This window comes from Sceloporus occidentalis, unplaced genomic scaffold (assembly GCF_023333645.1).
Source record: "Sceloporus occidentalis isolate IW3139 unplaced genomic scaffold, rSceOcc1.0.p SCAF_1, whole genome shotgun sequence".
Classification (NCBI taxonomy): Eukaryota; Metazoa; Chordata; class Lepidosauria; order Squamata; family Phrynosomatidae; genus Sceloporus; species Sceloporus occidentalis.
In genome coordinates, this window is record NW_028316981.1 from 32,325,537 (window position 1) to 32,352,848 (window position 27,312).

General features: G+C 44.0%; 1 protein-coding gene across 1 annotated transcript in view; it reads right to left on the minus strand.

The window, feature by feature from the left end:
• LOC149321293 (A disintegrin and metalloproteinase with thrombospondin motifs 9-like) overlaps positions 1-23,897 on the minus strand; it is a 186,200-nt gene extending 162,303 nt beyond the window's left edge. Inside the window, exons 1-3 of the mRNA XM_089519004.1 lie at positions 23,649-23,897; positions 21,373-21,800; positions 17,690-17,852 (exon numbers count right to left, since the gene is read on the minus strand). Coding sequence (XP_089375130.1) covers positions 17,690-17,852; positions 21,373-21,800; positions 23,649-23,745 — 688 coding nt within the window. The 5' untranslated portion in view covers positions 23,746-23,897. The remainder of the gene's footprint in view (positions 1-17,689; positions 17,853-21,372; positions 21,801-23,648) is intronic.
• Positions 23,898-27,312: the final 3,415 nt, after the last annotated feature.

Below are 27,312 nucleotides of genomic sequence, written 5' to 3' on the forward strand. Positions count from 1 at the left end.
CAATTTAGAACAGAGGTTGTTGGATGGCCGTTCACATCATTTGCCACCATGTGCTAATCTGACTAGGTCTAATGGGACTTGCAGTACAACAACATATGGAGAACCATATGATTCCGCATTGCTATAAACAGCATTGTTAATGTTGGTTGTTGTTGTTGTTGTTGTCGTCGTGTGCCTTCAAGTCACTTCTGATTTATGACAACCTTAAGGGTTTTGGGGGGCAGAATTTGTTCAGAGGGGTTTTGTCCTTGCCTTCCTCTTAGGCTGAGAGAGGATGATTTGCCCAAAGTCACCCTGTCGTACCCATGGCCAAGCGGGGTTTTGAACTCAGGCCTATATCCTAGTCCAACACTCAAACACTACACCATTCTGGCTCTCAGATATCATAGTACAGAAATCTTATTTTCTTCTTATTTAATCAGTCAGCACTTCCAACAACCTTTTGTAAGGGTGGTAGCCACACTGCAGAATTAAAGCAGCTTGACACCACATTAACTGCTAGTACCTTATCTTGTGGAATCCTGGGATTTGTAGTTTGATGAGGTATTCATCCTGGTCTGTCAAAGAGCTCTGGTACCTCACCAAAGAACAGATCTCAGGATTCCACAGGATAGAGTCATGGAAGTTAAAGTGGTCTCCAATTGCTTTAATTCTTCAATACGGCATTAGTTTTCTCATTGGCTGCACCAGCAAGAGGGAGGCTCAGGCCTTTTCTTATTGAATGATTGAGCAGAATGATTTCCACACAGTTCCCTTTCAATCTTGGGAACTACGAAGGCCATAAACAGTCTTTAAGTAAATAATTTAGTAAATACACCTAACAATCCAGGCCAGGCAGCGAATGCCCGAAACAGGCACAAGGTGGCAGGCCTGGAATCCCCCAAAAAACCTGGTTATCCAGTCAGTATGGCAACTCAACACTATATATAATCCCTGTGTCCACAAGTATTGTTATGTTAAACTGAGAAAATGAAAGAAGGCAATCATTTCTTCTCAGTCACCCTAATCCCTTTCATTTCCACATTAACTTGTCCTTCAGAATAGAAGGCGTTTTGCACTATTAAATGTGGCATGTGACAATGAAAGCAAATCCAGTTCACTTTCAGGAACGTTTGAGAGAGAGAGAGAGAGAACAGTTTCTACAGTGACTTTGAGTCAGCCTGGATGAGGCAAAATGCAATAACTAAGAAGTTAATTATTTCAAGGGCCTTCATGGAGATTATCAAATGTTAACCAATATGCCTTTAGGCACTTACATATGTTGTGGGCTGGAAATGAATGTTTGTTAGTAATTGGCCTAGACCCAAACAGACCTGCCATCATTTCCATCTCAGCCTTGTTATACATGAACTTTTAGAGCAACCCTGAAAGAGTCGGCTGTACCCTCTCCAACAGGACCCACTTCCTTAGAAACAAAGGAACACTTTTGAAAATAATATTATTTATTTTTCTGTCTCTATGTGGCAAATTATTCCCAACATAACCCCTCAAAAGTTATTCCCTTGTTCTTTGATAAAGCATTGGGCAGTTTGACCAAATAATCAGGCATAGTCTGAAGGCTCAAATTTTGTTAAACAAATTGTCCACTAAACCAGCATGGTATGGTGGTTTGAATGTTGTAGTACAACTCCATTTGGTCATGGAGACCAGCTGGGTGACCCTGGGAAAGTCACGCACTCTCAGCTTCATAAAACCCCATGACAGGCCCTAGGGTCACCATAATTCAGAAACGGTTTGAAGGCACACAATAACAAACAGCAATGACACTAAATCAGTTGACCAAAGGCATATTTATGTAAGAGTTAAAAGAGGAAACTCTTACATAAAAATCCCTTTAGTCAACTTGTTTTGTATTGTTGTTTGTTATTGTTATAAATTGCTTTAATTTCTTTTTAAAAAATGTATTTCCTTTTTGTTTCAACAGAGCCTCTCAACTATACTCCTAAACTGCAACAACAACAATTCCATTACTGGGTCACCTTAGATTGCCATAAGTTGGAAACAACTTAAAAGCACACAACCACCATCCAAGTGCAGACTCCAGGGTTGTTTTGTGGCATCCTTAGATTAAAAAAAAAAAGTCATCCAAATGCCCTCTAGTGCGTTTGGGGGCATGTTCACCATGTTTTGAGGAGCCCATTCCATTTTAAGCCCAAGAAGCATTTTAATAAATGGAAGTAAACAAGGAGTAATTACCTCCTGGTCACTGCATGGGTTTTTTTTTTGGGGGGGGGGGCACTCTACTATACCTAAAATGACCCTAGGATGCTAAAAACAGGATAAACATGTCCCACAGCCCCTAGAGTGCATTAGGAGCAATGTGGGGCATGTTTTGTGCATAGTGTGGTGGGGGTGCAGTAGGAGCCAGAGTGGCATAGTGGTTTGAGTTTGGACTGCAACTCTGGAGACTAGGTTTCAATTCCCAGCTTGGCCTCAGAAACCTACTGGGTGACCTTGGGCAAGTCACATACTCTCAGCCTCAGGGGAAGGCAATAGCAAAACTCCTCTGAACAAATCTTGCCAAGAAAATCCCATGATAAGGTCATAGCCTTATGGTCACTTTAAGTTGCAAATGACTTGAAGGCACACAACAACAACAACAACAACAACAAGGGTATATGCAGTGGGGTGATTCAGGTCTCCTTGGGGGTGAATGCAGCCTCCTTGCCTCCCACAGTCACCCACTCCTGCTCTAGAAGATGCTCCTCTGCTTTCCCATAAATGAGATTACAGCAAGACTACAAATAAGTTTCCCCAGAAAGCCAGTGGACAGGGAAACAAATGAATGCACTTGGGAGGAAAGACACTAGAAGCAGGGACATCATTAGAGGGATGTAGGGGGTGCAGTCTGCACTTAGCGGCAGTTCAGAGGAGGGAGGGCCAACACCCAGTGAGGCAGTCGCTCATGGTCTGTCTCACCCCCCTACTGCCGCCCCCCACCGCCACCCAGGACATTGCTGGAAAAGGAAGGAGGGGGTGGGAAAGGATGCCAGTGCTGCAGAGCATTTCCCCACTCTCCCTTCCCTCCTGCTGCCTTGCCTTCTCACTCAGCCAGTCACCCAACTAGCCCCAGACATTTCCAGAGTTTGAGGATTCCTCCTAATATGTTACCTTCAGATGAGGAATGGAAATTACATAAACTCAACAATTGTAAAGAACAGACACAGGGAAACTTAAGGAAAAACAGAAATACATTTACCCCCCTTCTGTGGTGAAACCACAGAAGACAACTCCTGCCTCTTTTCTTATAGTGGGGATAACCTAAAACATCCATAGCAACAAAAGTACCTGTTCAGCTCAGCTTATCTCTAAATGCACCCATTATAAATAGCCTCCATGATTTCAAAGGACCTTTTGATTAAAGCTAATGAAAGCTGCTAAACCTGGAGATAGAGTAAATCAAAGCTCTATTGGCATTGCCCTTTCAAAAAGAAAGCAGGAATTCCAGGGACGTAGTAATCCAACCTTCCCATATTCTGCTAATGTGTTTCAACCTTGACTTTATGGGGCTACCACTAGCAACAGTTCCATTTCTATGCTTAATCAAGTGAGCAGCCAACAAAGAGAACCCAATTTAGCCTGTGTTTTCCATAATGTGGACTCTGAAATTGAGACCATTCCAGAAAGGCAAGACTAGAAGAATATGCCAGCAATCTCTATTTTTCTCTTTTATAGAAGGCTTCAGCACAAGCATAACACTTGTCATTCTATTTGTGCTGGGATATTCAAGGCACCAAGCGACAGTATAATAAAATGCAAAAAACAAAACAAAACAAACAAACAAACAAAAAACCCACAACCCAACAACAACCAGTAATCCAAAATGACCTCCATTAGAAGTAATACTAAAGCACGGCAGAATCTCTATTTGAACTTATTCAAGAGCTGCAGTCTTCCATTATTGTCCATATTTCAGTGTGGAAGAATTGATTTCTATTTCTGTGACAGATTTATTTGCAGAGCTTGAAGAAGTTACTGTTTTGGACCTAAGACTACTAGACGCCTTCAGACAGAACACCTAGGGATATAACATAATTTTTTCAAATTCTGTACAGTGCTGTAATTTTGACTCACGGCCTGCCTAATATTGAGTGAATATTGCTGTTAGGCTAAGCAAAGTAATAAAGAATGCATCCATCCATCTATAACTATATTATGGAACTAATGGATATTCAATGAATTGTCCTGGGATGTGTGTGTATGCGCATACACCTTTATGAGCTTGACCAAGTTTTGAGATCTTCACCAGCACCAACCTCACAAGTACATTTGGTGGAGACCTGAGAAAGGGCCTTCTTGGTGGCTGCTCCCAGGCTGTGGAGCTCCCTCCCACAAGAGATTACTCTGGCTCCCTTTCATTCAAAGAGGCTTTCAACCACTAATTGGCTGCTGTATAAAATCTTTTAATGGGGAGGAGGTGTACTCTGTATTCTCGATATGTTTTAAAATGCTTCTAAGCTTTTGAAATTTATCATATTTATAGGTATTTATTTATTCATAGAATCATAGAATCGTAGAGACCACTAGGGCCATCCAGTCCAACAAGGGCCATTCAGTATATTTAATTTATAGCACATGGGACTCAAGATATTTTACAACAAATTAAAACCAAGTATAGCTAATACTTATTTGACACAAAAGTTAAAAAAAATAAACAAACAATTTTAGGAAGGAAAAAAAAACTAAATTAAAGCAGCTTTAAAATACAGTGAAAATATTAAAAATAAAACATTCTTCTTTCACACTCAGTTAAGAACCCAAAGCCTGCCAAAATAAAAAGGCCTTTTGTCTGTGGGAGGAAAGAAAGTAAATAGGGGGCCACCTAAGCCTTTCGTGGGAGGGAGTTCCACCACTTGGGAGCAGGCAGTAAGAAGGCTCTTTCCTGTGTCCTCACCAAATGCACCTATGATGGTGGCAGGATGGAAAGAAAGCCCTCCTGGATTATCTTAAAAATTGGTCAGGCTCAAGTTTTTAGCTTTTTAATTTTAATATGACAATTGTTTGTTTATTCATGTTGTAAGCCACTCTGGGTCCTGCATGGAGAGAAAAGTGGAATATACTACGTAAATAAATATGCATGCTGGTGTCATAAGACAGAGGACCTCAGATGTGTCTTCTGATTTTGTTTTTGTTTTGTGAGAATATCTTACAAACAACTTATATAGCTCTGTCTCTGGACCAGGGACTTAGCCAAGGGGGGGGGGGTCCTTGGGGTCCGGACCCCCCCCCCTTCCATTAGAAAAATGAATGGTGCGTGCTGCTGTGCCACGTTGCCCAAGCCTCATTATAATGGTGGCACTTAGTCTGGACCCTCCCCCCCTTCCTAAAATCCTGGCTACGTCCCTGTCTGGACTCTCTACTCCATGCATCTGGGAAAGTAGGCTCAAGTCTAGGAAAGCTCAGGCTACCAGCTTCTTTCTTTCAGTTAGTTCCAAAGGTGCTATGGTATCTCTTTGCATAATGATTTTCAAGACTAAGGGCCAGAACAGAAAGCACTTTAAAACCACCGTCTGGGCAGCTTTGGAGTGCGACATTTATATGCCACACATTCTGAAGCAGCCCTGAAGCTGTCTGGAAGTGGGGTGGCTGCTCAGACATGGATGTCTTCAAGATGCTCTGGAGGGATAATAATAATAATAATAATAATAATAATAGTAAGTTTTATTTATAGACCGCTATTCCGTGTTGATCATAGCGGTGTACAGTAAAAATTGCAATGACAAATACAAAATACAGGATAAAAATTGCAATACATAAATAAAACTTATAACAACATTTACATGCCACATGCTGCCAGAGCAAATTGAAGCCGGCTTTGGTGGGACCAAGAAAGCCGCCATTTTTCCGGCCCAAAAAGGAGCAGATCTTTTCTGCTCCTTTTTGGTTCAGCTTCAAGCAGCATGTGGTTGCCATGGCCCCAATCCATTTTTGGCAGAGGCAGCTTCAAGCTGCCCCTTCTTGCTGGTCTGCTCCCGGCCTGTGATGGCTATGTCTTTGAGGTATATCTGTAGTATCAAAAGGTTAAGAGCTGATATTCTTTCACAAGGACTAATTTCACTGATAAAGGATTGCCTCATCAGCTGTGTATACCTCATTGTTGTCAATGGTTTTATATTCAGTTTGGCATAGTCTTCCTATTGTGTTTTATTCTGTATGCTATTTACTCTGTTGAAGGAAAGTATGGCAAAAGTCAGGTGGAGGGGAACCCAATGAAAATATTCAAACCACTCTTGATCCAAATATATAAGAATGTGACTTTTATACAGACTGATATCTGTTTAAAATGACAATTTTAGACGCAATCTCCACCAAATTGTTTGATTTTGTGACACTGAACCCCCAAGGGAAGTGGGAAGGAGTGAAGCAGGAAAGGATCCCAGACAAAATCCTTAATTCTTTTATCATCTTCACTTCACCTTATCAGGCCCCGATAGGAGAGGAAGCAAAACTCTGGTGTCAGATCCTAAATAGTCCATTAGAGGCTGGCATCATGCTAAGAACAAACTCAGTCCCTTGCCACCAGTGGTGAGAATTGGTGGAAGTGTCCCCCCTCTTTTTGCTCTTCTTAAGAAAAGGGAGGTCCCTGACTAACTTCCTGCTCATAAAAGAGAGGAATGAATTTAGGTCACTGGAGCAATTGGCCTTTTTTTAACATTTCACCTCTGGCTGAAAGAGATATGACATATTAGGATTTAAAGAACCCTTGAGCTATTCTTCTGGGATCCCTGCCATCATGAAACCATTTTCAAAGACTCAGTAAGTGCAGACAGCCTCATAGTCAGCTGTAGGCAACTGCTTTTAGTCTTCATTTCTAAAATATGAGATAGAACTTCTTATCAGCTTCTGCAGCCAGAGACAGACCCTGTTACAATACCAAGCAAAGGTCAGAGGGGAAAATGGTCTAGAGGAAGAGGGCAACTGGTATTACACACTTAAAACCCATAAATGTAAAGCCAGGAAGGAAATAAGAGTAAGCCTAAGGAAGGTCAACCGATAAGAAGTTTAAAATCATTTCATGACATTGAGAAGGAAATTCCAGAAACAGCTAATTAAAAATACAGGCTTTAAATACAACCGGGGTGGAGGGAGGGAAAATGAACACACACGTGGGCATGCAGACAGGGAGAAAGATAAAATATAGATTTTATTTTGATAATACTTGGCTAAAAGACTAAAGCAAACTGAGTGTTGTATCAGAAGAATGGAGAATGGATTTCTTCCCCCTGTTTCACCCTTCTGTGCACTCCCCAGATTTGCTCTGGAGGAAATTTAGGTGAGGTGGGAAGGACAGCAGAGAGAAATTCAATTGCATGAGCAGAAGTCCATTTTTAGACCTTGGATTTAACCCTGCATTAACAAACTACATTTAGAGAAGCAATCAATCTTTCCTAATCTGGTCTACAGTTGTCATCATCCCAGCCAGTATAGCAAAACTGGCTGGAACGATGGGAACTATAATCCACTGTGAAAGCAAGTGTGGTATAGTGGTTTGAACATTGGACTCTAGGACTCTGCAGACCAGAGTCTGAATCCATGCTCAGCCATGGAAAGCCACTGCATGACCTTGGACAAGTCACACACTCTCAACCTCAGAAGAAGGCAAAGGCAAACACCCTGTGATCAAAACTTGCCAAGAAAACCTTGTGAATGGGTCACTTTAGGGTTGCCATAAGTTGGAAATGACTTAAAGGCATACAACCACAATGACAATTGATGCATCTAAAAAGTACCAGGTTGCACAAAGCCATCTCAGTGGCATCTGCAGCAACCTCATCATTCCTCTGAACATAGTAGGAGTTCTGAATTGACATGCAAAGAAGCCTTTTGTAACCCTGCACACTTCAGACTGCAAATGTTAATTCAGCTCTATGTCCCCATTATGTTCCCATTAGAGAGCCAGCCTGACATAGTGGTTTGAATGTTAGGCTATGTCTCTGGAGACAAGGGTCCAATTCCCAACTTGGCCATGAAACCTACTGGGTATAATTTGGATACTTTCTTTAATAAAGATTTTCATCCTTGTCAAATCTACTCATTGTTTTTCATCCAACTGCTGGACTGCTGTAACAGGTGCCAACATCAAGGAAGCTTCCAAACCTTGGTAACTAGGAAGCAATAAAATCTTTCTGCCAAGCTCCAAGGACCAACACAAATTTCAAAGATCTAATAGAGGGAAAGTTTATGCCCCATATGAGACCACTTCTAGTAGCCAGTCTCTATAGTCACATTCTCCTGGAGAGTGTGATTTGTGCAGTGGTTTGAACATTGCACAATGATTCTGGAGACCAGGGTTCAAATCCCTGTTCAGCCATGGAAACCAAGAGTGACTTTGAGCAAGTCACACTTTCTCATCCTGAGAAGGCAGCTAAGACAAAGCCTCTCTGAACAACTCTTGCCAAGAAAACCACATGATAGGTTCACCCTAGGGTCACCATACGTTGGAAACAAACAAACAAACAAACAAACAAACAAAAACACAATCCTATATGAATATAACTGCAGCATCACAAGGTAGAAGTAAGTTTTAAAAAGAAGAGGATTTACAAACAGACTACAAAAGTGAAAAAGATCCTAAAATGCAAATCCCTAGCAAACATCCTAAAAGAAAGGTGTAATAAGCACTAGTATGACAAATATGTCTTAAAAGATCTCAAAAAAGAGAAATGAAAGAAAAACCATTCCTTTATTTAAGAATTATAAAGGAAAAAAGATTTAGGGATAATTATTTCTGACTCTATACCACATAACTTGTGTGATATACCTATATTTTGTAGATTTGTCCCTTCCCCTTGATCACCAATTTACTGAACAAACCAACAGTGTAATCTAGTAAATATTTACTCCTTACAAAACATTCCACCAGTAGAAACTAGTTCTGTGCATAATGGTTGACTCCAGCCTTAGTTATGCTTACAACAGACCCATTGAAACCAATGGAAATTAAAGTGTGTAATTAATTTGTCCCATGAACAGCATGTCCCATAACTTGTCCCATGGGTCTATTCTAAGCATGACTAAGTCTGGATCCTAGTCACCTTGTGAGAACATTGTGAGAACAACTGAAATAAGGACTACAGGAAGGTATGACATGAGCATCCTGTATTTTACGATACTATGTCTTGGTACTACATGATGACCTCTTCAGCTTCAAATGTTTAACTCCCAGCCCTTAAACTATACTTCATCTCCTACAATTCTTGGCTTAGCATCCTAATCATTAAGCCAGTTCTTGTTCTCATTCTCCTCAGTGATTCAGGAAAAGAGGCAGCTCTTGAACTGATCGGTGAGAAATTTCCTTTCATTATAAAAGATTATTTTTAAGTTCCCAGTCCCCTCCTTCTTCCTCACATCCCTTCCACTTCCCTGCCCACATCCCCTCCCCACAATAACTGGAAATGTTTAGATCAAATGCTATTTGAAGCTCAGGTTTGAAAGGCCACTCAACAAGGATGCTGGCACAAAAATGAAAATAAGCACAAAGTTGCCACTAGTTTGCACTTGCAGTTAGAGCAATGGGAATGTGGTCTTAACACAATACAGTCATTAAGAGGCATAGCCCTTTTTGTCAAGATTCCAAGTTGGGGTGTGACAAAACATTTTTAAAGAAGAGTCAAAAGTGTTATCTGACACTTGACCTAGAAGATCTAGTGCAGCCAAAACCACAACAGAAAACTGAGATTTCCAGAGGAGGCCCTGTGCCAACACCTTGTGAAATTAGGCCGATGGGTAACAGGTAAGAGGGCTTGCTCTGTGGTAGCACCTCAACTATGGAACTCTTTACTCAAGGAAGTTAGGTTGTCCCCAACCCTTTTAAAAAGCTATAGTATGCATACACTAATGGCAATAGCTTAGTGGCAGAACATATGGTTTGCATTCAAAAGGTATCAGATTCAATCCCAAACATCTCCAAGTAGGGCTGGAAAACTCCCACCTGAAACTAGACTACAGTGGGCAAAGTAGAGCCTGGAAAATGAGTGTTCTCATCAGCCCTAGCCAGTAGTCAATGGTGTATAATGATAGGAGTTGCAGCTCAACAACATCTGAGGAAAGTACATAGGACGATGGACCAATAAAGAGGCTTGTACCTCTACTTCCATTTACATGGGAGTAAACCCCATGGCATTCAACAGGGTCTACATCTGAGTAGTGATATGTAAGGTTGTGCTGTTAGTTGAAGGGCTCTGTCTGCATGGGCCAAAAGGCCCCTCCTCCACTCCAGACCCTGGTTGTGGTGCAAGCAGTCCAGCATGGTTCGTGCCAGAACTAGGGTATAACACCCTTAAAAGAGTTTTAAAAAACTTACTCCAGTTTTTATGGGAAGATCGAGAGCCTTCTGTTCCTGCATCGCTGTGGCAGTCTGCTTAGGCATCCCACTGAGCCAGCCAGCACATCCGCTACTGCTGGTTGTTCATCCTGAGGTCAGAACAAGACACTGAGCCATGTGACTGGTCACTGGCTACCTTGTTCTGATCTCACGAGTGAGCAACACACAGTGGTGGCAGATGTGCCAGGCTGCTCAGCACGATGCCCATGCAGATAGCCACCATGGCATGGGACTTGAGGGCCAGGTAAGGCAGGAGGGGGATGGAGAAGTTGCAGAGCCAGGTTACTCTGAGCTGTCTCTGGAGTATTCTGGCCCACATATACAGTAGAGTCTTGATTATCCGACATAAACGGGACCGACTGATTGTTGGATGACCGAAAATATTGGATAATTCCATGACGGTGCGTCTGCACACACGCATGCGCCACCATTGGGGGCAGTGGTTCCCTTGGGGCTGAAGGAGTCTAAGTCTTGCCTCAGCGTGGCTTGGACTCCTTCAGTCCCAAGGGAGACCTGGTTTCCCTCCGCTTGAAGGGAGCTCCGTGGAGCTCCCTTCAAGCCCAGGGAAAGCAAGCCGCCAGGGAGGGGACTGGGCCAAGGCCAGAGTCCCTTCCTCGGTGGCCTGGTTCCAACTGAGGGAAAGCTAGCGCCGGCAGGGCCCCCTTCTCTCCAAAGGGAGCTCTCGGGTTCCCTTTAGAGAGAAGGCTAGTGCTGGTGAGGCTTCGGCCCCCTTCTCTCCAAAGGGAGCCCAAGAGCTCCCTTTGGAGGAAAGGCTAGCGCCGGCAGGGCTTCAGCCCCCTTCTCTCCAAAGGGAGCCCACGAGCTCCCTCTGGAGGGAAGGCTAGCGCCAGCAGGGCTTCAGCCCCCTTCTCTCCAAAGGGAACCCAAGAGCTCCCTTTGGAGGGAAGGCTAGCGCCGGCGGGGCTTCGGCCCCCTTCTCTCCAAAGGGAGCTCTCGGGCTCCCTTTAGAGAGAAGGCTAGCACATGGTGGGTGCTGCGCTTGGGGCCTGGTGTGCTGCACTCTGCCGCTCTTGGAGCCCTTTCCGACTGGGGGCGTGGTAAGGGCTCCAAGCCACGCCTACTGACCAATCCGACACCGGATAAACCGGAACATTGGATCAACGAAGGTCGGATTAACGAGACTCTACTGTATACTACTTACTCCTCTAGATAGAGAACAACCACCAAAGTCAGGCCTCAACTCCACAGCCACTCTGATGCACAAATAGGGTGGTCAGGTGAAATAAAGAATAGGGCTCCTGTACCTATAGCAATTGTGTAGAAGAGGGGATTTCAGCACCTGTTGCTTCTCATGCAAGAAAGACCTGCCAAAATTCTTTCTTCTTCACAACCACTAAAAGTACAGGAACCCTGTCCATTTTTTTTCACTTGGCAACCCTATGCACAAATGGAGATCACATTCATTTATTTTCTCATATGTAATACATACTCAGCTTTCCTTTTGTTAGGATATGCTTTTAAATTTCCTGACAGAGCATGATGCAGTAATCCTGCAGTCCTTATTGTTCAACATCCTGCCATGCTTGCTGTGTGACATACACAGAACCATGATAATCTTCAGGATGTTGGGACAGAAGGATGGATTAATGAAAAGTAACAAGTGTCTACTAAGCCATGTAGGAGAAGAAAGGAAGAGGAGGAGGAAGTACTAGAATCCACAGTTAGGAAGATCAGGAACGTGACTTCTGCATGCAGCCAGTGTTTATATTTGAGTCATGGGAAACTCAACAAGAACAGCATTTTTATTTATTTATTTATTTATTTATTTATTTATTTATTTATTTATTTTGCAACAGCCCAGAAGACAGAAGGATGGATACGTTTGCTTCAATTTGGGGAAGAAAATGTTTTCTTTCCCAGCATGTGCTTCCCCCCCCCCTCAAAAAAACCCCCAAAAGTTAGTATGTGTATTAAACTGCATTTTTACTAACTGTTCTTCACCCCTTTCATGTTGCTCACAAATTATGAGATGATAGAACAGTTGGGAGGGTGTCTCCCCTACCCATCTCTCAAAAACAGTTTAAAGCTGTTTGCAGCAGGAACAAGGCACAGCAACTGGTGTGAAAGATTAAACCCTTTTTAAAAAAATCATCATGCCAATACATGCACACTTAGACACTCATAGTGAAGCTGACTAATGTGGAAATGGAAGCACTTTCTGATGCACTGCCACTTCCTGGATTTTTAATGAAGAATTTCAATCTTGCATTACAGTTTCTACAGTGTTTTTCCCCAAATAGCTTTAATCAGCAAAAGACCAAGGAGAAAAATCAGTCTCCAGATCATCTTGTAAACCTTATCTTTAATATTTATTTTATAATAAATATTTTATCTTTAATATTTATTCTTTCTTTAAAATCAATTCAGAAAAGGGCAGGACAATCCATCCCTAAGAAAAAGATGTTCAAAGAAGTAACTTCAAGTGTGAATGTGCAGCTCAAACCATGACAAATCTCCCTTTTGAAGAACTTGAGTAGAAAAAATTGGGTGGAATTATTACTCTTCTATGCTAGTCAAACAACCATCACATTTAAGAAATATTTACTGGATGGTGGTATCTCAGAAATATTCATTTCTAGTTAAGCTACAATAAACTCTTTTCTGTTATACTGGGCTTAACTATTACTAACAGGGCTTTAAGCTATGTTCTGACTTTGCAATTTTATCCTTTAGCTACTCAATCCTGCTAAATTGTGGTGTGTAAATGATTGCTTGTTCCAGTAATGCCATAAAAGTGAACCCAAGTGTCTCGCTGGAATACAGCTGAGCTTCAAAGTGGCAATGAGATTATTTCTTTTTCTCTGGTTGGTCGGCGGCTGTGACTGATGAAGTCAGCCTTCACAAAAGGACTGCAGCAAGCCAAAGCCCAGTGATGAAGCTGACAATAGCCAGTGCCCCCCACCCCCCTTCCTTTTGGAGCAAGCCACTCACTCAGATAGAAAGGTCAGAGCAGAAGAATATGAACAGAGCAGGATGCTGCCTATGGTGTGCCTCTCATACATCTTCAAGGCAAGGTGTCATCCACACAACAATATACACTTGTATACTCATAGTGAAGTTGAATGTGGATGGAAAAGTCTTTCTAGGGAAGAGAGGCACTCTTACCTTTATCCTGGTGAATGTTCAGTCAAGCAAATAATAAAATGGGCAAACCATCTCTCAGATTAACAAAGAAGACCAAGTAATGATAGACTCTTTAGAAGATAGTATATATTATCTTCTTCAGATGTTGGGACAGGTAGATCAGTGAAAGAAGGCAGGGGAAGAAGGGAACATAGCAAGAGCAGCAGGATCACTAAAAATTTTTTTTCAAGGTTCTTCCAACTACCTTCGAATCCATGAGCTTCACATTCCACTGATCCGTTCTTCCAAGGGCTGCTGATGAATTGTGCCAGATCCCATGTTTCTTTCCAACTGTTCTGAGTCTCCTGCATCTGATCTCAAAGAAGGGAGCAGAGACAGCTGGAAGAGAGAAACCAGAGTGGCATAGTCCAGCAGCAACCCTTGGAAGAACAAACAATAAAAGCCTTGTGAGAGGCACCATTCTCTCATGCACTCTTCATTCCTCTACATCACCAAGTAAAATGAAAAAAAAGCTGCTTTTGCTACAACTGTATGGACATGCATTCAGATCCTTCCCCCCTCCCTTTTATTATTCCTAAAACATATTATTCTGTTATAATCTCAGTGCTACTGTCTCCATTCAACACTGATTACTAGGATTACCTCTTTTTCCACCCCACACCATAATTGAACAAATCATGCTGAAAAACACTGTAGCAACTACCATACACCACAGGATGGCAGAGGTAAAAAAGTATCTGTCCATAGGACCAGTTGAATTGATAATGGCAAATGTAGCACTATATAAGATAGATGGGAACAGCTACCCATTTCCTACATAAATTGGGTAGATGTGTCTTCCCCCACATGCCCATTCACAACAAAGGCAACTGCTCAGTTCATTGGCCCTCAGAGGTATTATTGCATAGTCTCATTGGATGTGTGCCAACATAATGTTGCCACCTTTCACAGATGGAGAATTCAGGCAAACCTGTCACATAGACCATGTCCAAGGGGGTTTTGTGTTTTGCCAAACTGCTCTGTTGCCAATGAAGCAAATGCCAGCCATGCCTCCCACTAGTCCACATTCAGGCCTGAGTGACATACAGATTAAGGATGCCTTATCCAGAATTCCGAAACCCCAAACACTCCAACAGGGACGTAGCTAGGATTTTAGGAAGGGGGGGTGTCCAGACTAAGTGCCACCATTATAATGGGGCTTGAGTGCGGTGGTGCAGCAGCACGCACCATTCATTTTTCTAATGGAAAGGGGGGGGGGGTCCGGACCCCAAGAACCCCCCCCCCCCGGCTATGTCCCTGACTCCAAAATCCAAAACTGTCCACATGGGTGGTTTGCTTTCTGATGGTTCAATGCACACATACTTTGTTGCATGTACAAATTAAAATACTGTGTATAAAATTAACTTCAGGCTATGTGTATAAGTTGTACACAAAAAATAAATTGGTGCCCTCTTCAAGCATCTCATTATGCACAGTCACCCCTTCATATCCAGGATTGGGGGGGTGGGGAGAGATTTATCCTCTCCCCTATGCCAAAAGCCACAGGAGAATTCAAGTCCCATGGGTTTTAATGCTGGCACGCTGTGCACATGGCTGTAGCAATGCAGCCGCATGCATGCATCACCATTAGGGACAATGGGGTGGGGCCATCTGCAGATGACAAGCCCATGGTTGGGACAGAAGGATTGTATATGCAAATAGTTTAAAAACAAATCCAAAATCCAAATATATTTCTGGTAAGAAATGAGACTCAACCAGTTTAAATATAAAGCAGCTCCACATGAGAAGCATCCAGATTGGCCAAGAGCAACCTTTCAGGGAGAGGATCTGTGCATTTTCACTGGTACACATGAAAGGCCACTTTCCATGTTCATCAAAAGCTTGGCCAATGGGAAAGGTAGCAGGCAGCTGTGTGAACAGGAACAGAGTTAGCCCATGTTGCCTCACCCTATCTCACATTGCTCTAAAATGCACAATAAAGTTCTCTCACTGAGAAAAAACATCTGCCCTAGAATTTTTGGAAGGCTATTAACCCAGTTGGGAAAGGGTTTGGGGGTAGAAAGCGGGGAGAATGATCTACTTTGCTCACTGATGGAACTGCTCATATCACCAGATTTGGGAGTGAGGTGACTTAGGGCTTGTCTACATTGAACAAAACCCCCAGACTCACCCTGTATCTGCTACAATCTGTTTATATTACATACGGCCTGAATTGCAGTGAATTCATCCCTTCTGATTCTTAATTTCCTTTTAAAAACCTTGCAGATTAATCCAGACTATGCAAACTGCCCTGGATTTTCTCAAGGAAATCTGGAATTTTCTGAGTATGGACAGTAGCGATTGGTCTGAATTTGGGTGAGTGGCAAGCGCTGCCATCCTTAAAGGGCCAATGTTGCCTGCCACCTGCTCCCAAACTGAGCCCTGCCACTGGTAAGGAAAGGAAAAAGTCTTCTTTCCTAGTGCTCTGAATCCTCCCTTGCCATGACTTTCCCAGGCAAGCACCCTTCCAGCAGAGCCCTGCTGTTGACACACCACTTGCCTGGCATCAATATAAGGTAACCAGCCACGTAATCAATGAAAAGGGGGTTCCTTTATCTGCTCTTCATTGATCATATGGCTGGGTGCCCTGTCCTGAATTCACCACAAGGGACATTGGCACGCAGGACAGACCAACCGAAAAGGGCAGCCTGCCGGCAGCCTAATATCCTCCAGAGGGAACCTGCAGCCACCAAACTGTGTGGCTTCTCTCTGCAGGACAAAGAACTCAAAAAAACGGTTTCTTTTTGTGCTGAATGTGTGATGTAATGAGTGCACCACTGGTGCACTTGTTACGTAAGCGCCATGGCGGCGCCCATATATATGGGCCGCCACCATTGTTATGGCGCCATGCCATGTTAGGGTTAGGGACCATGCGGTCCCTAACCCTAAAATTGGCACCAGCATGGCACTTTTGCATGGTCTGTACCATGCCACTGCTAGCAAGTCTTTTCTGCCAGGGAGCTGCTTTTGTGACAAGCAACACAGTGACGGTGGTGGTTGCCCCAAGGAGGAGGGCACCAGTGCTGATGCATGGTCAGCCTGGCTGTCCATCTGGACAGCAAGGCAGATTCACTTTGCTGTCATGCCAGTGCAGACTGTGTTTATGCAATAGATCCAAGGCAGCTTCAGTGCAAAATACTCCAGGTTTTACCCAGATCTTTTCAGCTGGTGTAGGCATGTCCTTAATCTTCTCCCTACAGCTTGCCACACAGCAGTTGGGGGACATTCTAAGTCAGTTTTTCCCAAACTTTAGTCCTCCAGGTGTTTTGGACTTTGGTTGTGTACAGACTAGCACTTTGTGCCAGCCTGTGTGAGGGCCACAGCTCAGCATCTGTACGCTGGATGCTGTGACTCCACCCCCATAGCATCATGATGCCACATGCCCTTCTAGATTGCATCATGGCACAACCCTGGCACTACATCTACATGATGCAGCACCAAAAGAGTGTCACAAAGCCCCGCCACCATGGCTATGACAACCTTTAGAGGGCGCAAAAAGGAACCACTTTTTGCAGCTCCTTCTTGAGCTCTCCGGAGGCCGGATCAGTGTCACAGCATGCAGTGGATGCCACCCATCTATACAGCCCCTTAGACTCCCAAAAGCCCTAGCCAGCTTGGCTAGCAAACAAGAATTCTGGGAGCTGAAGTCCAAAAATCTGAAGGACCAAAGTCTGAATACCACCATTCTAGATTTTAGAGAGTGTTGGAAGTGGCAATTGGGTGGTGGTGATGATGAGGGACCAGGACATGTTCTGTTTCCCAAGCAGAAGTCGGCTTCTAGGGCACTGTATTTTGCTCCAAAAAATATTGATGACAAAGAACCACATAGTTCTAGGATGGAGGTTGAGATGAGGATCACACAATATTGTATTCCTGTACTTTGAGGGCGAAAAAGGGCAAGTTCCCCCACACAAGCAGAGTGGAACTAAAGGAATATTCCAACACAAGTGATGAAAGGTGGAGATGAAAGTGTCTGAGCTCTGCTTTACGGTAATCAATAATGTCAAAGCCCAAAACCATCTCAGTTGCACAGTGGTATCAGCTTTTAAATTCTGGGAAACACTTGCTAGAATAAGTAAAATAAGAAACAGCACACTTAATTGTTACTTCACCTCAGATGTGGGTTTCCAAACCCTATGGCCTCTCAAACATATTTTAAATAGTTATTTTGCTTCTCACACATCCAGACCAAAGGCCTGGAAAAATCCAAATCTGAAGTACCTGAAGTGTCACAAGTCTGCTTGTCTTCTGGCGGGAATGTTGGAGGTACACTGCGTCTGTAGACTACATGTGGTTTTTTGTGCTCCTCTTCGTACTTTTGCTGATCAGGTGATATGAGCGGCTCTATGAAATACTCTCCATCATGAGACCTGAATGTGCCTAGCTGAGAAGGAATGAGAGGAACATTGTTAAATCTTTAGTGAAGCTACAGTATTCTACAGACAGAAGAGAGATGTTACAAAAGACTCAGAGATCAAGTCCTAATTTATGGACGAGAATGCAAAATCCACACAAAAGGATGTGCCTGCACTACAGGGCTATTTGTAGAATTTTGTAGTTTTGATACATAAAAAGTTTGCTCTGCACCTTTTTCTTTGGCCACTTACTCTGTCTAAGAAAACTTCATCCCTTATACTGTAGTGCAGGAGTGGGAATCATGCAACTCCCCAGATGTTGTCAGATTGCAACTCCCAGAATCCCTGACCATGGGGCATGCTGACTAGGGCAGATAGGAAGTGCAGTCCAATAACATCAAGAGAGCTATATGAGTTTGTATATTATGCTATGTCTTTTTAAAAAACTTCTGATTTTGCCTCTGCATACTGCATAAAATGACTTTAAAGCTTCTTGGATAGTATGAGGAAGCAAGTTATCATGTGGATATTTGTCTGCCATGACTGTCTGAATTCATTATGGATTTTTCGAAACCAAATAAAAACAGAACATCTCTTCAAGAGTTGTGCAAGCTCTTCAGTTACTGGACCAAAAGAATGCAATCAACATAACAAGCAATAAAGGGGGAATTCACAGGTGCTCTGCTTTTATTTTTTCCATAGCCAGTTTCATCCATAAATAATATCTGAAATTATTTAGAACCAGATATACCCAGGGGTGGGGGGGCAGTAATGATTACCACAATAACTATGAACAGACAGAAAGATCAATATGTCAAGATGACCTTGCTGAAGCAGAAATTCTCTCTTCATAAGATGCATGCTCCTCTCCAGAAAACAACTCTGCATCTCACAAATAAAGGCTCGGGAACTACAAAGACTAGCTCCAAGAGATTGCAAAACTGCTATTTCTAAAGGCACTTGCTCCTCCTGAGCACACACCCTCTAATGGAAACTTTCACATACAAACCCGCTCCTCTTTCTTCTTGCCCTTCCCCATCTCTATCCTTTCCTAGAGTAAGACCTTTTTTTTTTTTTTTTTTTTTTTGGCGTTTCTTCTCCTTTCTGCCTTAAGCCTCCAGCAGCTAAAGGACTGGAGAGTTCTTGAACTCCCTTAAGGTCGATCTCAGTAAGAAGGCAAAATGCCTAAGTTGGGGCAAGGCTTCCTCCATTAGGAAGTGGGTGTGAATACTTTCTCCCCTCCTTCTTGTGATGGAATAACATATTCCCCTACCACCCCACCCCTCTGCTTTCCTCTACTGAACCTTGGGTGGGTATCAATCCTCCCTCCTCCTCCTCTGCCTCCACCCACCAAACATCTGAACATCACAACAACAACAAGCACAGAGGGTTACTATAGCTGCTGCGCAATAGCACCTTGGAGGAAGATAAGATGGTTTTGAGGGTGGTGGGAAAAGTAGGTTTTCTGTCACTGCACTCTTTTTCCTTTTGCTGTGGTACCATTAGGGCACAACCACTGGGAACCCCAACAACAGCTCAGTTCTGCCTGGCTGGTAAGTACTGGCTAAATTTAGCTGTCTGCATCTCTGCCTCTGCAATAGAAGGGATCATTAGGGGGCAAGGGACTCTTCATTTCCTCTTTTAGTTCCAATTGCAGAAGAGATCTGGCACATGCAAGACAAAATGCAAAACTGCACATCCTTGTCTCCTGTGTCACTCAGTCAGTTTAGAAAGGTTTGAGCTCTCCCCAAAGTTCTTCAAGCTGTAAAGTGACAATCCAACAGAAGTTCAGTAGCTTTCAGTACTCTGGTACTTTGAAGGGTTTCCCCAAACAAAGGATGGGATTGAAATAACATTTTCTCTTCACCATCTTAGAGCCAGCATAGTGTGTTTGGGTGTTGGACTAGGACAGCAGTTCCCAAACTTTGTTCCTCAAGCTGGATTTCAGCTTCTAGAAGCCCCAGCCAGCTTGGCCAACAGTCAAGAATTTTGGCCTAAACACATGGAAGGGCAGAGTTTGGGAACTGCTAGATACCAGGGTTCGAATCTCCACTCAGCCATGGAAACCCACTTGGGGTGACCTTGAACAAGTCACAGTCTCAAAGCCTCAGAAGAAGGCAATGACTAATTCCCCTGAACAAATCCTGCCAAGAAAACCACATGATTGGTTTGTCTTAGGGTTGCCCTAAGTCGGAAATGATTAGAAGGCACACAACAATAGTAACAAATCTCCATCTAGCCTATCACTAGGAGTGGGGAGGGGTTGGTTCTTTGCAAATAAGGATTGAGTAGCCTGAGAGTGCCTCACTTAAAAAAAAAAAACCCTGAAGGGTCGATGTGGGCGTAAAAGTCCACTTAGGATAGCTGCAGAGTTGAGTGTCAGCAAGGGCAAGAAGAGAGTCCCTTCTCCAAAGCCAACTTTCCATCCCCAGAGGGAACGAAGGGGAAGCAAAGCAACAGGATGGTTTTTGTTTGATTCCCTCCACCTTAAATGGATCTCATGCTTCAAAGCATCACCCTTGTTTGGGGTTCTGTCTGAAAATCCTCCTCCCCAATCTACCCACCTCCCCCTCTCCTCCAAAAAGCTGCCTGGGGTAACCCCACCTCTTTGCTTCCCTTCCCACTGAAAAGCCAGCCTCATGTCACAGCACCCTGGGTCATTGGGGCTGTCTGAAGAAAAAAGTACCTGCCTCTAATGATCTTTGGAGGAAAATGCCCAAATGTGTTAATTACTCCCTGGTCTTCCCCCCTTCCTTCTCCTTCCCCATCCATCAAAGCGAGCCCTTCTTCAAAGCCGAGCCTTTGCCTCTTGATCTATTGCTTTTGCCATGGACTTCAATTATGATCCCTTAACTTTGGTTGTGAAGGAGACAGGAGATGTTTATGTTCACTTTGAAAACTTTCTAACAAGATCAGAGAGGGCTGAACAAGATAGGCAGCTCTGATGGCCACCAGTACAAAATAACTTTATACATATATACGTGTATCTTTATATGTATAAATATATATTAATTCTTACAATCATACATGAAGTGTAGAAAGATAACAATGTGTACAACAAAATAACTTTAAGAGGGAGAATTGTCTGGTTTTCAAACCTTACCAGCCAGCATGAGTGCTTGCGTGTTAACCTAGAACTCTGGAGAGCAGGGTGCAGATCCTGGCTTGGCCACGTAAACCCACTGGGCAAGTCACACTCTCTCAGCCTCAGAGGATGACAATGGCAAACCCCATCTGAAGAAACTTGGCAAGAAAACCCCATGATAGAGTTGCCTTAGGATCACCATAAACCAGAAAGGCCTTGAAGGCACACAACAAGAAGAATAAACCTTCAATATGCTCCCCCATCTCCCCCACCCCCAGGATGAAGAAAGCCATAGCAAACTATGACAAGGATGTTTGAGTCATGTGATTCCAGACATCCCAAGGAAGTTCAACTTCAAGAGTTGAGAATTTAAAAAAAAAGAAAGAAACGAAAAAGAAAGATAGATAGATATTTCTCTATAGAAGCAAAAACCTGAATCCAGTGGAGTAAAGACAAGCACTTACCATCCCGGAACAGAGGCTGATGACTGCCATGTGTTGGGGATCCGTATTGACATGTCCTTTATAAAAACAGTGCTTGACATCGCTTTGCTCCTTAGTGTAGAAGTTTGTTTGGTTAGCCTCCTGCTCACCAAGGAAACTGACAGTGAAAAGAGGGGCGATAAATCCCGAGTGGGCTGTAAGGTTGAAAAAGAAGTGCTGCCCAAAGGCTGTGAGTTTGTAGTGTGCTTGGGTGGTAGGAGAAAAAGAGGAGGAGGAGGAGGAGGAAGAGGTGGAGGAGGAGGTAGAATCCAGGCCCCAGGGCTCAATGTCCAAAGGAAGGCTCCGCTTCTTCCTTGGAAAGTGGACTGTGGTAGGGAAGGGCTCTCCAAACTCATTCACCCGTGTCGGTGTCACTATCTCATACTCCTTCAGGGTCTCCAGCAGCTGAGCTGTTGAGAGTTAACACACATCCCCATGAATAGATACACGTGGGTGCAAGTGGGCAGACTATAATTTGAGATTAGTTCATTCTGGGAGACAACCACCAAGCAAAGGAACCAACCCTGGCCATCCCTCCAACAATCTTGTCACCTTAGCGAAGAGCTTGAGAAAGATCCCAACTCTTCATAATAGTAACATAGTAGCATGGACTGGATGATCTTTCTCCAGGGTGCTGCTCATCTGTCTCCCTTCCCTTGAAACATGCTTATAAGTGGGCTGCTCTGGATGCAGCCATCCAAATGGGAAAGCTGACCGTAGAGCAAGCAGCGCAGAAACAGCTTGCAAGGAATGGAGAATAACTTTGGAGCTCTTATGTAACATCGGTACACACTGTGCACCCAGCAGTAACTGCAGCACAGAAGTCAAACTCGGGAAGGGATTGCAAATACAGTTTGGCAATCTTTACAGTAACATATTACTCAGGTAATAGAAGTCAAAGACAGAGCCCGGTTAGTCTGGAAAATCAGTATGCAAAGCAATCTCTAAGGTGCTGCAAGATCCCTTTGCATACTCAGGGAATGAAGTCACTAGGGGAATAAAACTTCTCTCCTAGAAAGTTTTAATGTCCTCAGACAAGCCCTGGACCACATTAAATAGCATCTCAACCCTTCTAATAACTCTACTAAAAGATTTCTTTTCTCCCAGGGGTTTGCATGTGGCTATATTGCTATATTATGGGAGCCAGCATGGTACTGTATCAGTGGTTTGAGTGTTGGAAGAGGACTCTGGGAGGCCAGGATTCCAATCCTGGCTCAGCCATGGAAACTCACTGGGTGACTTTGGGCAAGTCACACTCTCTCAGCCTCAGAGGACGGCAATGGCAAAGCCCCTCTGAAGAAACTTGCCAAGAAAAAACCCTGTTAGTGTCACCACAAGGTGGAAAAAAACCTGATGGCAAACAACAACAACAACATTGCTAATACTTTTAAACTATGCCTCCTTCCCTACATGTGCTGTTAGTTGTGTTTTTTGTTTTAAATCGAGGGATAATTTGCTGGCTCAAGGAGAAGCAGGCCAGGTCCCACAGAGGCATCCCAACCCATGGCCCAAGTCTGGGACAAGTTGGGCAAAGCAATGCCAAACTTAGAAAACCATCATCATCATCATCATCATCATCATCATCATCATCATCAATCCCTCCTGGGCTCTGACTGTGCCTAGGCTCTCACCTGGCCCTGGAAGGCAAACTTTTTCCATTCCTTCCCACTTGTCTCCTTCAAAGGAGGGAAGAAGAAGGGAAGAAAAAAGGAAGGGAGAATCTGGGCAAAGCAATGCCAAACTTTGATAATAATAATAATAACAATATTAATAATCAGCATCTCTCCTTCCTGGCCTCTGGCTGCACCCAGGCTTTTCCCTGGCCCTGGAAGGCAAACCTTTTCTCTCTCTTGCCAGTTGCTGGGAGAAAAAGAAAAGACAAGGGGCAAAGCCATGCCAAACTTCGAAGAGATAATAATAACAACAACAAAAATAACAGCAATAAAAACAATCAATCCTCCTCCTCCTCCTCCTCCATCCACTCATTGGGCCCCCCCTTGCCCTTGCCTCTCCTAGCCCTGGAGGGCGAAGCTTTTCTATCCCTTGCCAAGCTGCCTCCTTCAAAAGAGGGAGGGAAGGAAGGAAGGGAAGGAGGAAGCCTTTATACAATACACTCCTGTTAGGTTTTAATTCTTTTGAATTTGAGTGAGATTTAAAATAAAAATAAAAAGCCCCGCTGTGATCCGCCTGGGGTCCCTCCTGGGGGCAAGGCGGCGTAGAAGAGAGAGGCTGTCTGTCTGGGGCGGGCTGGGGCTTACCTGGCCTGGCCCGGCTGCTGTCCTGCCCGGAGTGGCCCAGGAGGCCGAAGAGGCTGCCCAGGGCCATCGTCATCCTCGCCCCTAAGGCCAGCTGCATGGTGCTTCCAAGGGAGAAGGAGGACCAAGACTCAAGCAAGAGGGAGCCTGCCTGCCTTCCTGCCTTCCTTCCCTTGGGCTTTCCTTTTGCCTTTCCTTTTTTTGGCCCGGAGGGTGGGGAGGGGGTCAGAGCCCCAACTTCAGCCAGCGGTGCCTTCCCTCCTCCTCCTCCTCCTCCTTCCTTCCTCCTCCCACTCTTCCTCCTCCTCCTCCTCCTCTGGGCTTCACTTCGAGGCCCCGTGAGGATCCCTCTCCTTCCCGGCGCTTGTAGCGGGTTCGGCCCCAGCTGTCCGCTCGGGAGAAGGGATCGGGAGGGAGAGGAGCACCGGGGCTGAGGCCAGCATCCTTGCCACCGGGAGCCCCCTTCTTTTGGGGAGAGAGAGGGGAGGGGAGTGGGTCAGCCTCCCTCTTCCTTTCTCTCTCTCTCTCCCTCTCTCTTTCTTTCTCTCTTGCCCTCCGGACTCCCCAGCTCTCTGGCTTTTAGGATCCCGGAGGAGGGGCAGAGGAGGAGGAGGAGGATAGGAGCAAAGGCCACCCAGAGCCCGCCTTCGGAAGGAGGGGAGAAAGAAAGAGAGAAAGAAAGAAAGAGAGAAAGAAAGAAAGAAAGAAAGCGAGAGAAAGAGAGAAATCAGGGATGGAAGGAAGGAGCCCCTAGAGCGCTCCTGGCTGGGTTTGAAGAAGAGACATGATCCCCTTTCCTTGCCCCACTGAAGATTTTTCTTAGAGTTGGAGAAGATCCCCAAAGGTCATCCAGTCCAACCCCATTCTGCCATGCAGGAAATCACACTCAAAGCATCCCAGACAGATGGCCATCCAGCCTCTGCTTAAAGGCCTCCAAAGAAGGAGACTCCACTACACTCTGAGGAAAGAGTGTGTTCCACTGTCGGACAGCCCTTACTGCAGGACGTTCCTCCTAATGTTGAGGTGGAATCTCTTTTCCTGGAGCTTGCATCCATTGCTCTGGGTCCTAGTCTCTGGAGCAGCAGAAAACAAGCTAGCTCCCCTTCAAATACTTCAACAGGGCTATCCCCCCCCCCCCCCATACACACACAAGACCACAAGTTGAAGATGAGTTAACAGTGCAATGTGGCATTTAAAAAGGCCAATGCGATTCTAGGCTGCATCAATAGAAGTATAGTGTCTAGATTAAGGGAAGTAACAGTGCCACTCTATTCTGCTTTGGTCAGGCTTCACTTGGAATACTGTGTCCGGTTCTGGGCACCACAATTTAAAAAGGATGTGGAGAAACTGGAGCGTGTCCAAAGGAGGACAACTAAAAGGGTGAAGGGTCTGGAAACCATGCCCTATGAGGAGAGACTTAGGGAGCTGGGTATGTTTAGCCTGGAGAAGAGAAGGTTAAAGGGTGATAGGATAGTCCTCTTTAAGTATTTGAAGGGTTGTCACATTGAAGATAAAGCAAGCTTGTTTTCTGCTGCTCCAAAGGCTAGAACATGGAGCAATGGATGCAAGTTACAGGAGATTCCACCTTAACATTAGGAGGAACTTCCTGACAGTAGTAGCTGTGCAACAATGGAACACACTTCCTTGGAGAGTGGTGGAGTCTCCTTCTTGGGAGGCCTTTAAGCAGAGGCTGGATGGCCATCTGTCAGGGATGCTTTGGTTGAGAGTTCCTGCATGGCAGGGGATTCTTTTTTTAATGCTCCCAGCTTCTTTATTCTTATTTAATTTCATCAACTTTTTAAAAAGATCAATAAATAATGGGAAACATCACTTTGCATATGAATACTTAAAGCCATGGCCAGGGATTCGACTGGATTGCCCTTGTAGTCCCTTCCAACTCTGATTCTATGATTCAAGGCTCAAGTCTAGGGAAGTTCCTGCTACCAACTTCTTTCTTTCAGTCAGTCTCAAAAGTGCTCCCAAGATCTCTCTACAGACTAATGTTACAGACTAACATGACTACCAGGTCTTTGAAGTCTAACCCAACCATAAAGATGCTTAGACCTCCTCCATTCAAAGCTTTCCTGTTGCTTCCAAGACATCTGTTACCAACTTACCATAGAGCTGGAGATTCCATTCATTGTGGGTACAATGAACTGAATTTGCTCATGCTACAGACTAACAGGGCTAGGGAGTTTATCACACAGGAGGAAATTAGGAGTTTAAACAGTAATTAATTGTCCCCTGTGTGATAAACTCCTAGGTCTTTGCATTTCAATGTGGGGCTACAAAGACTCCTGTCTGGAAAGGGGCCAGCCAATGGTACAGACCCAAGTGCAAAAGTGTGGTTGGTGGGAACAATGAGAAAAGTGCACCAGACTGCTATTATAGATGATGTTGTGGTTGTTGTTGGGTGCCTTCAAGGCCTTTCCAATTTATGGCAACCCAATATCGTGGCAGGTTTCATTTGAGGCTGAGAGAGTGTAACTTCACTCAAGGTCACCCTGTAGATGTCCACGGCCGAGCCTGGGATTCGAACCCTCATCTCCCAGAGTCCTAGTCCAATGTTCAAACCACCACACCAGGCTGTAGTGATTTATGTTACTTAACATGCAATTGTTTGGAGCTTGAGTCCAAATGTTGGATTGCCTATAAATCACACATGTAATAGAAGGAGTGGCTTCACTCAAGCTCCAAATTATTGCATTAGATATGTTTTATTGTCCTTGTGTGCCTTCAAATCATTTCTGACTTATGGCGACCCTAAGGCAACATACATGTTATTATGTTCATACATGCTATTGATATCTATGTGTTGGTTTCCTGTCACTTTCAGGCTAGCCACATACTTCTAATATATGGGTTACTTATATATAATTGTTTGGCTCTTGGGAGTGTGACGTGGGTCCCTTCATGGAGAAAAGTGTCACACAAATGAAATTAAACAAATAAATACTAGTTAATAAAGCCACTGACCTCTGTCGTATGTATGTGGTTGTTTCCCTCTGTTTTCTCATAAGCCTTCTAAACATGTTATTTATATACCTGTGATTGTTTCCTGTTGTACTAGTTGGTTACTGCATATGTTGTATTGTCCAATCTATAATATCTTTATTCGTGTCAATATATCATTTTTGATTTCTTTGCTCACCTCTGCAATCTTTTGCAATTGTTACCATTTTATACTCCAGCTCCCCCTTTCTTCTATTTCCCCTACAAAGTAGTGCAAGATATAGTCAAATCCACCTACCAAAAAGTGGCCTCTCTGTTTGTGTGGGTTGTGGTGGTGTCATCTTTTTGTGCCCTTCGCCTTTGCCCTAGCTTTTTCCTAAACTCAAAATGGCCTGTTCCAACTTCAGTGTAATTTGTTGTTCTTCTCATTGAGAAGCACTTTTCAGAGCCTTTGGGAAGTTGGTCAGGCAGCAGTCGGCCAAGTTTGCACCCGTTTAGCCAGACTAAGAGTTAATCTGGAAGGATCCAGCCCTTTTCTTCATAGTTTATGGAGTGTGGAAACTTTTTTGTTGTTGATCTGGGGGTTGCCTACAAGGCAAAGAGAATGGTGTTAGGAGGATGGGACTCTTACATTTACACAGATGACATTGTTGTATGTTTTACTCAGGTTGGGGCAAGGAGAACAGCAAAGATGAAATAGTGCTTTATTCCCACA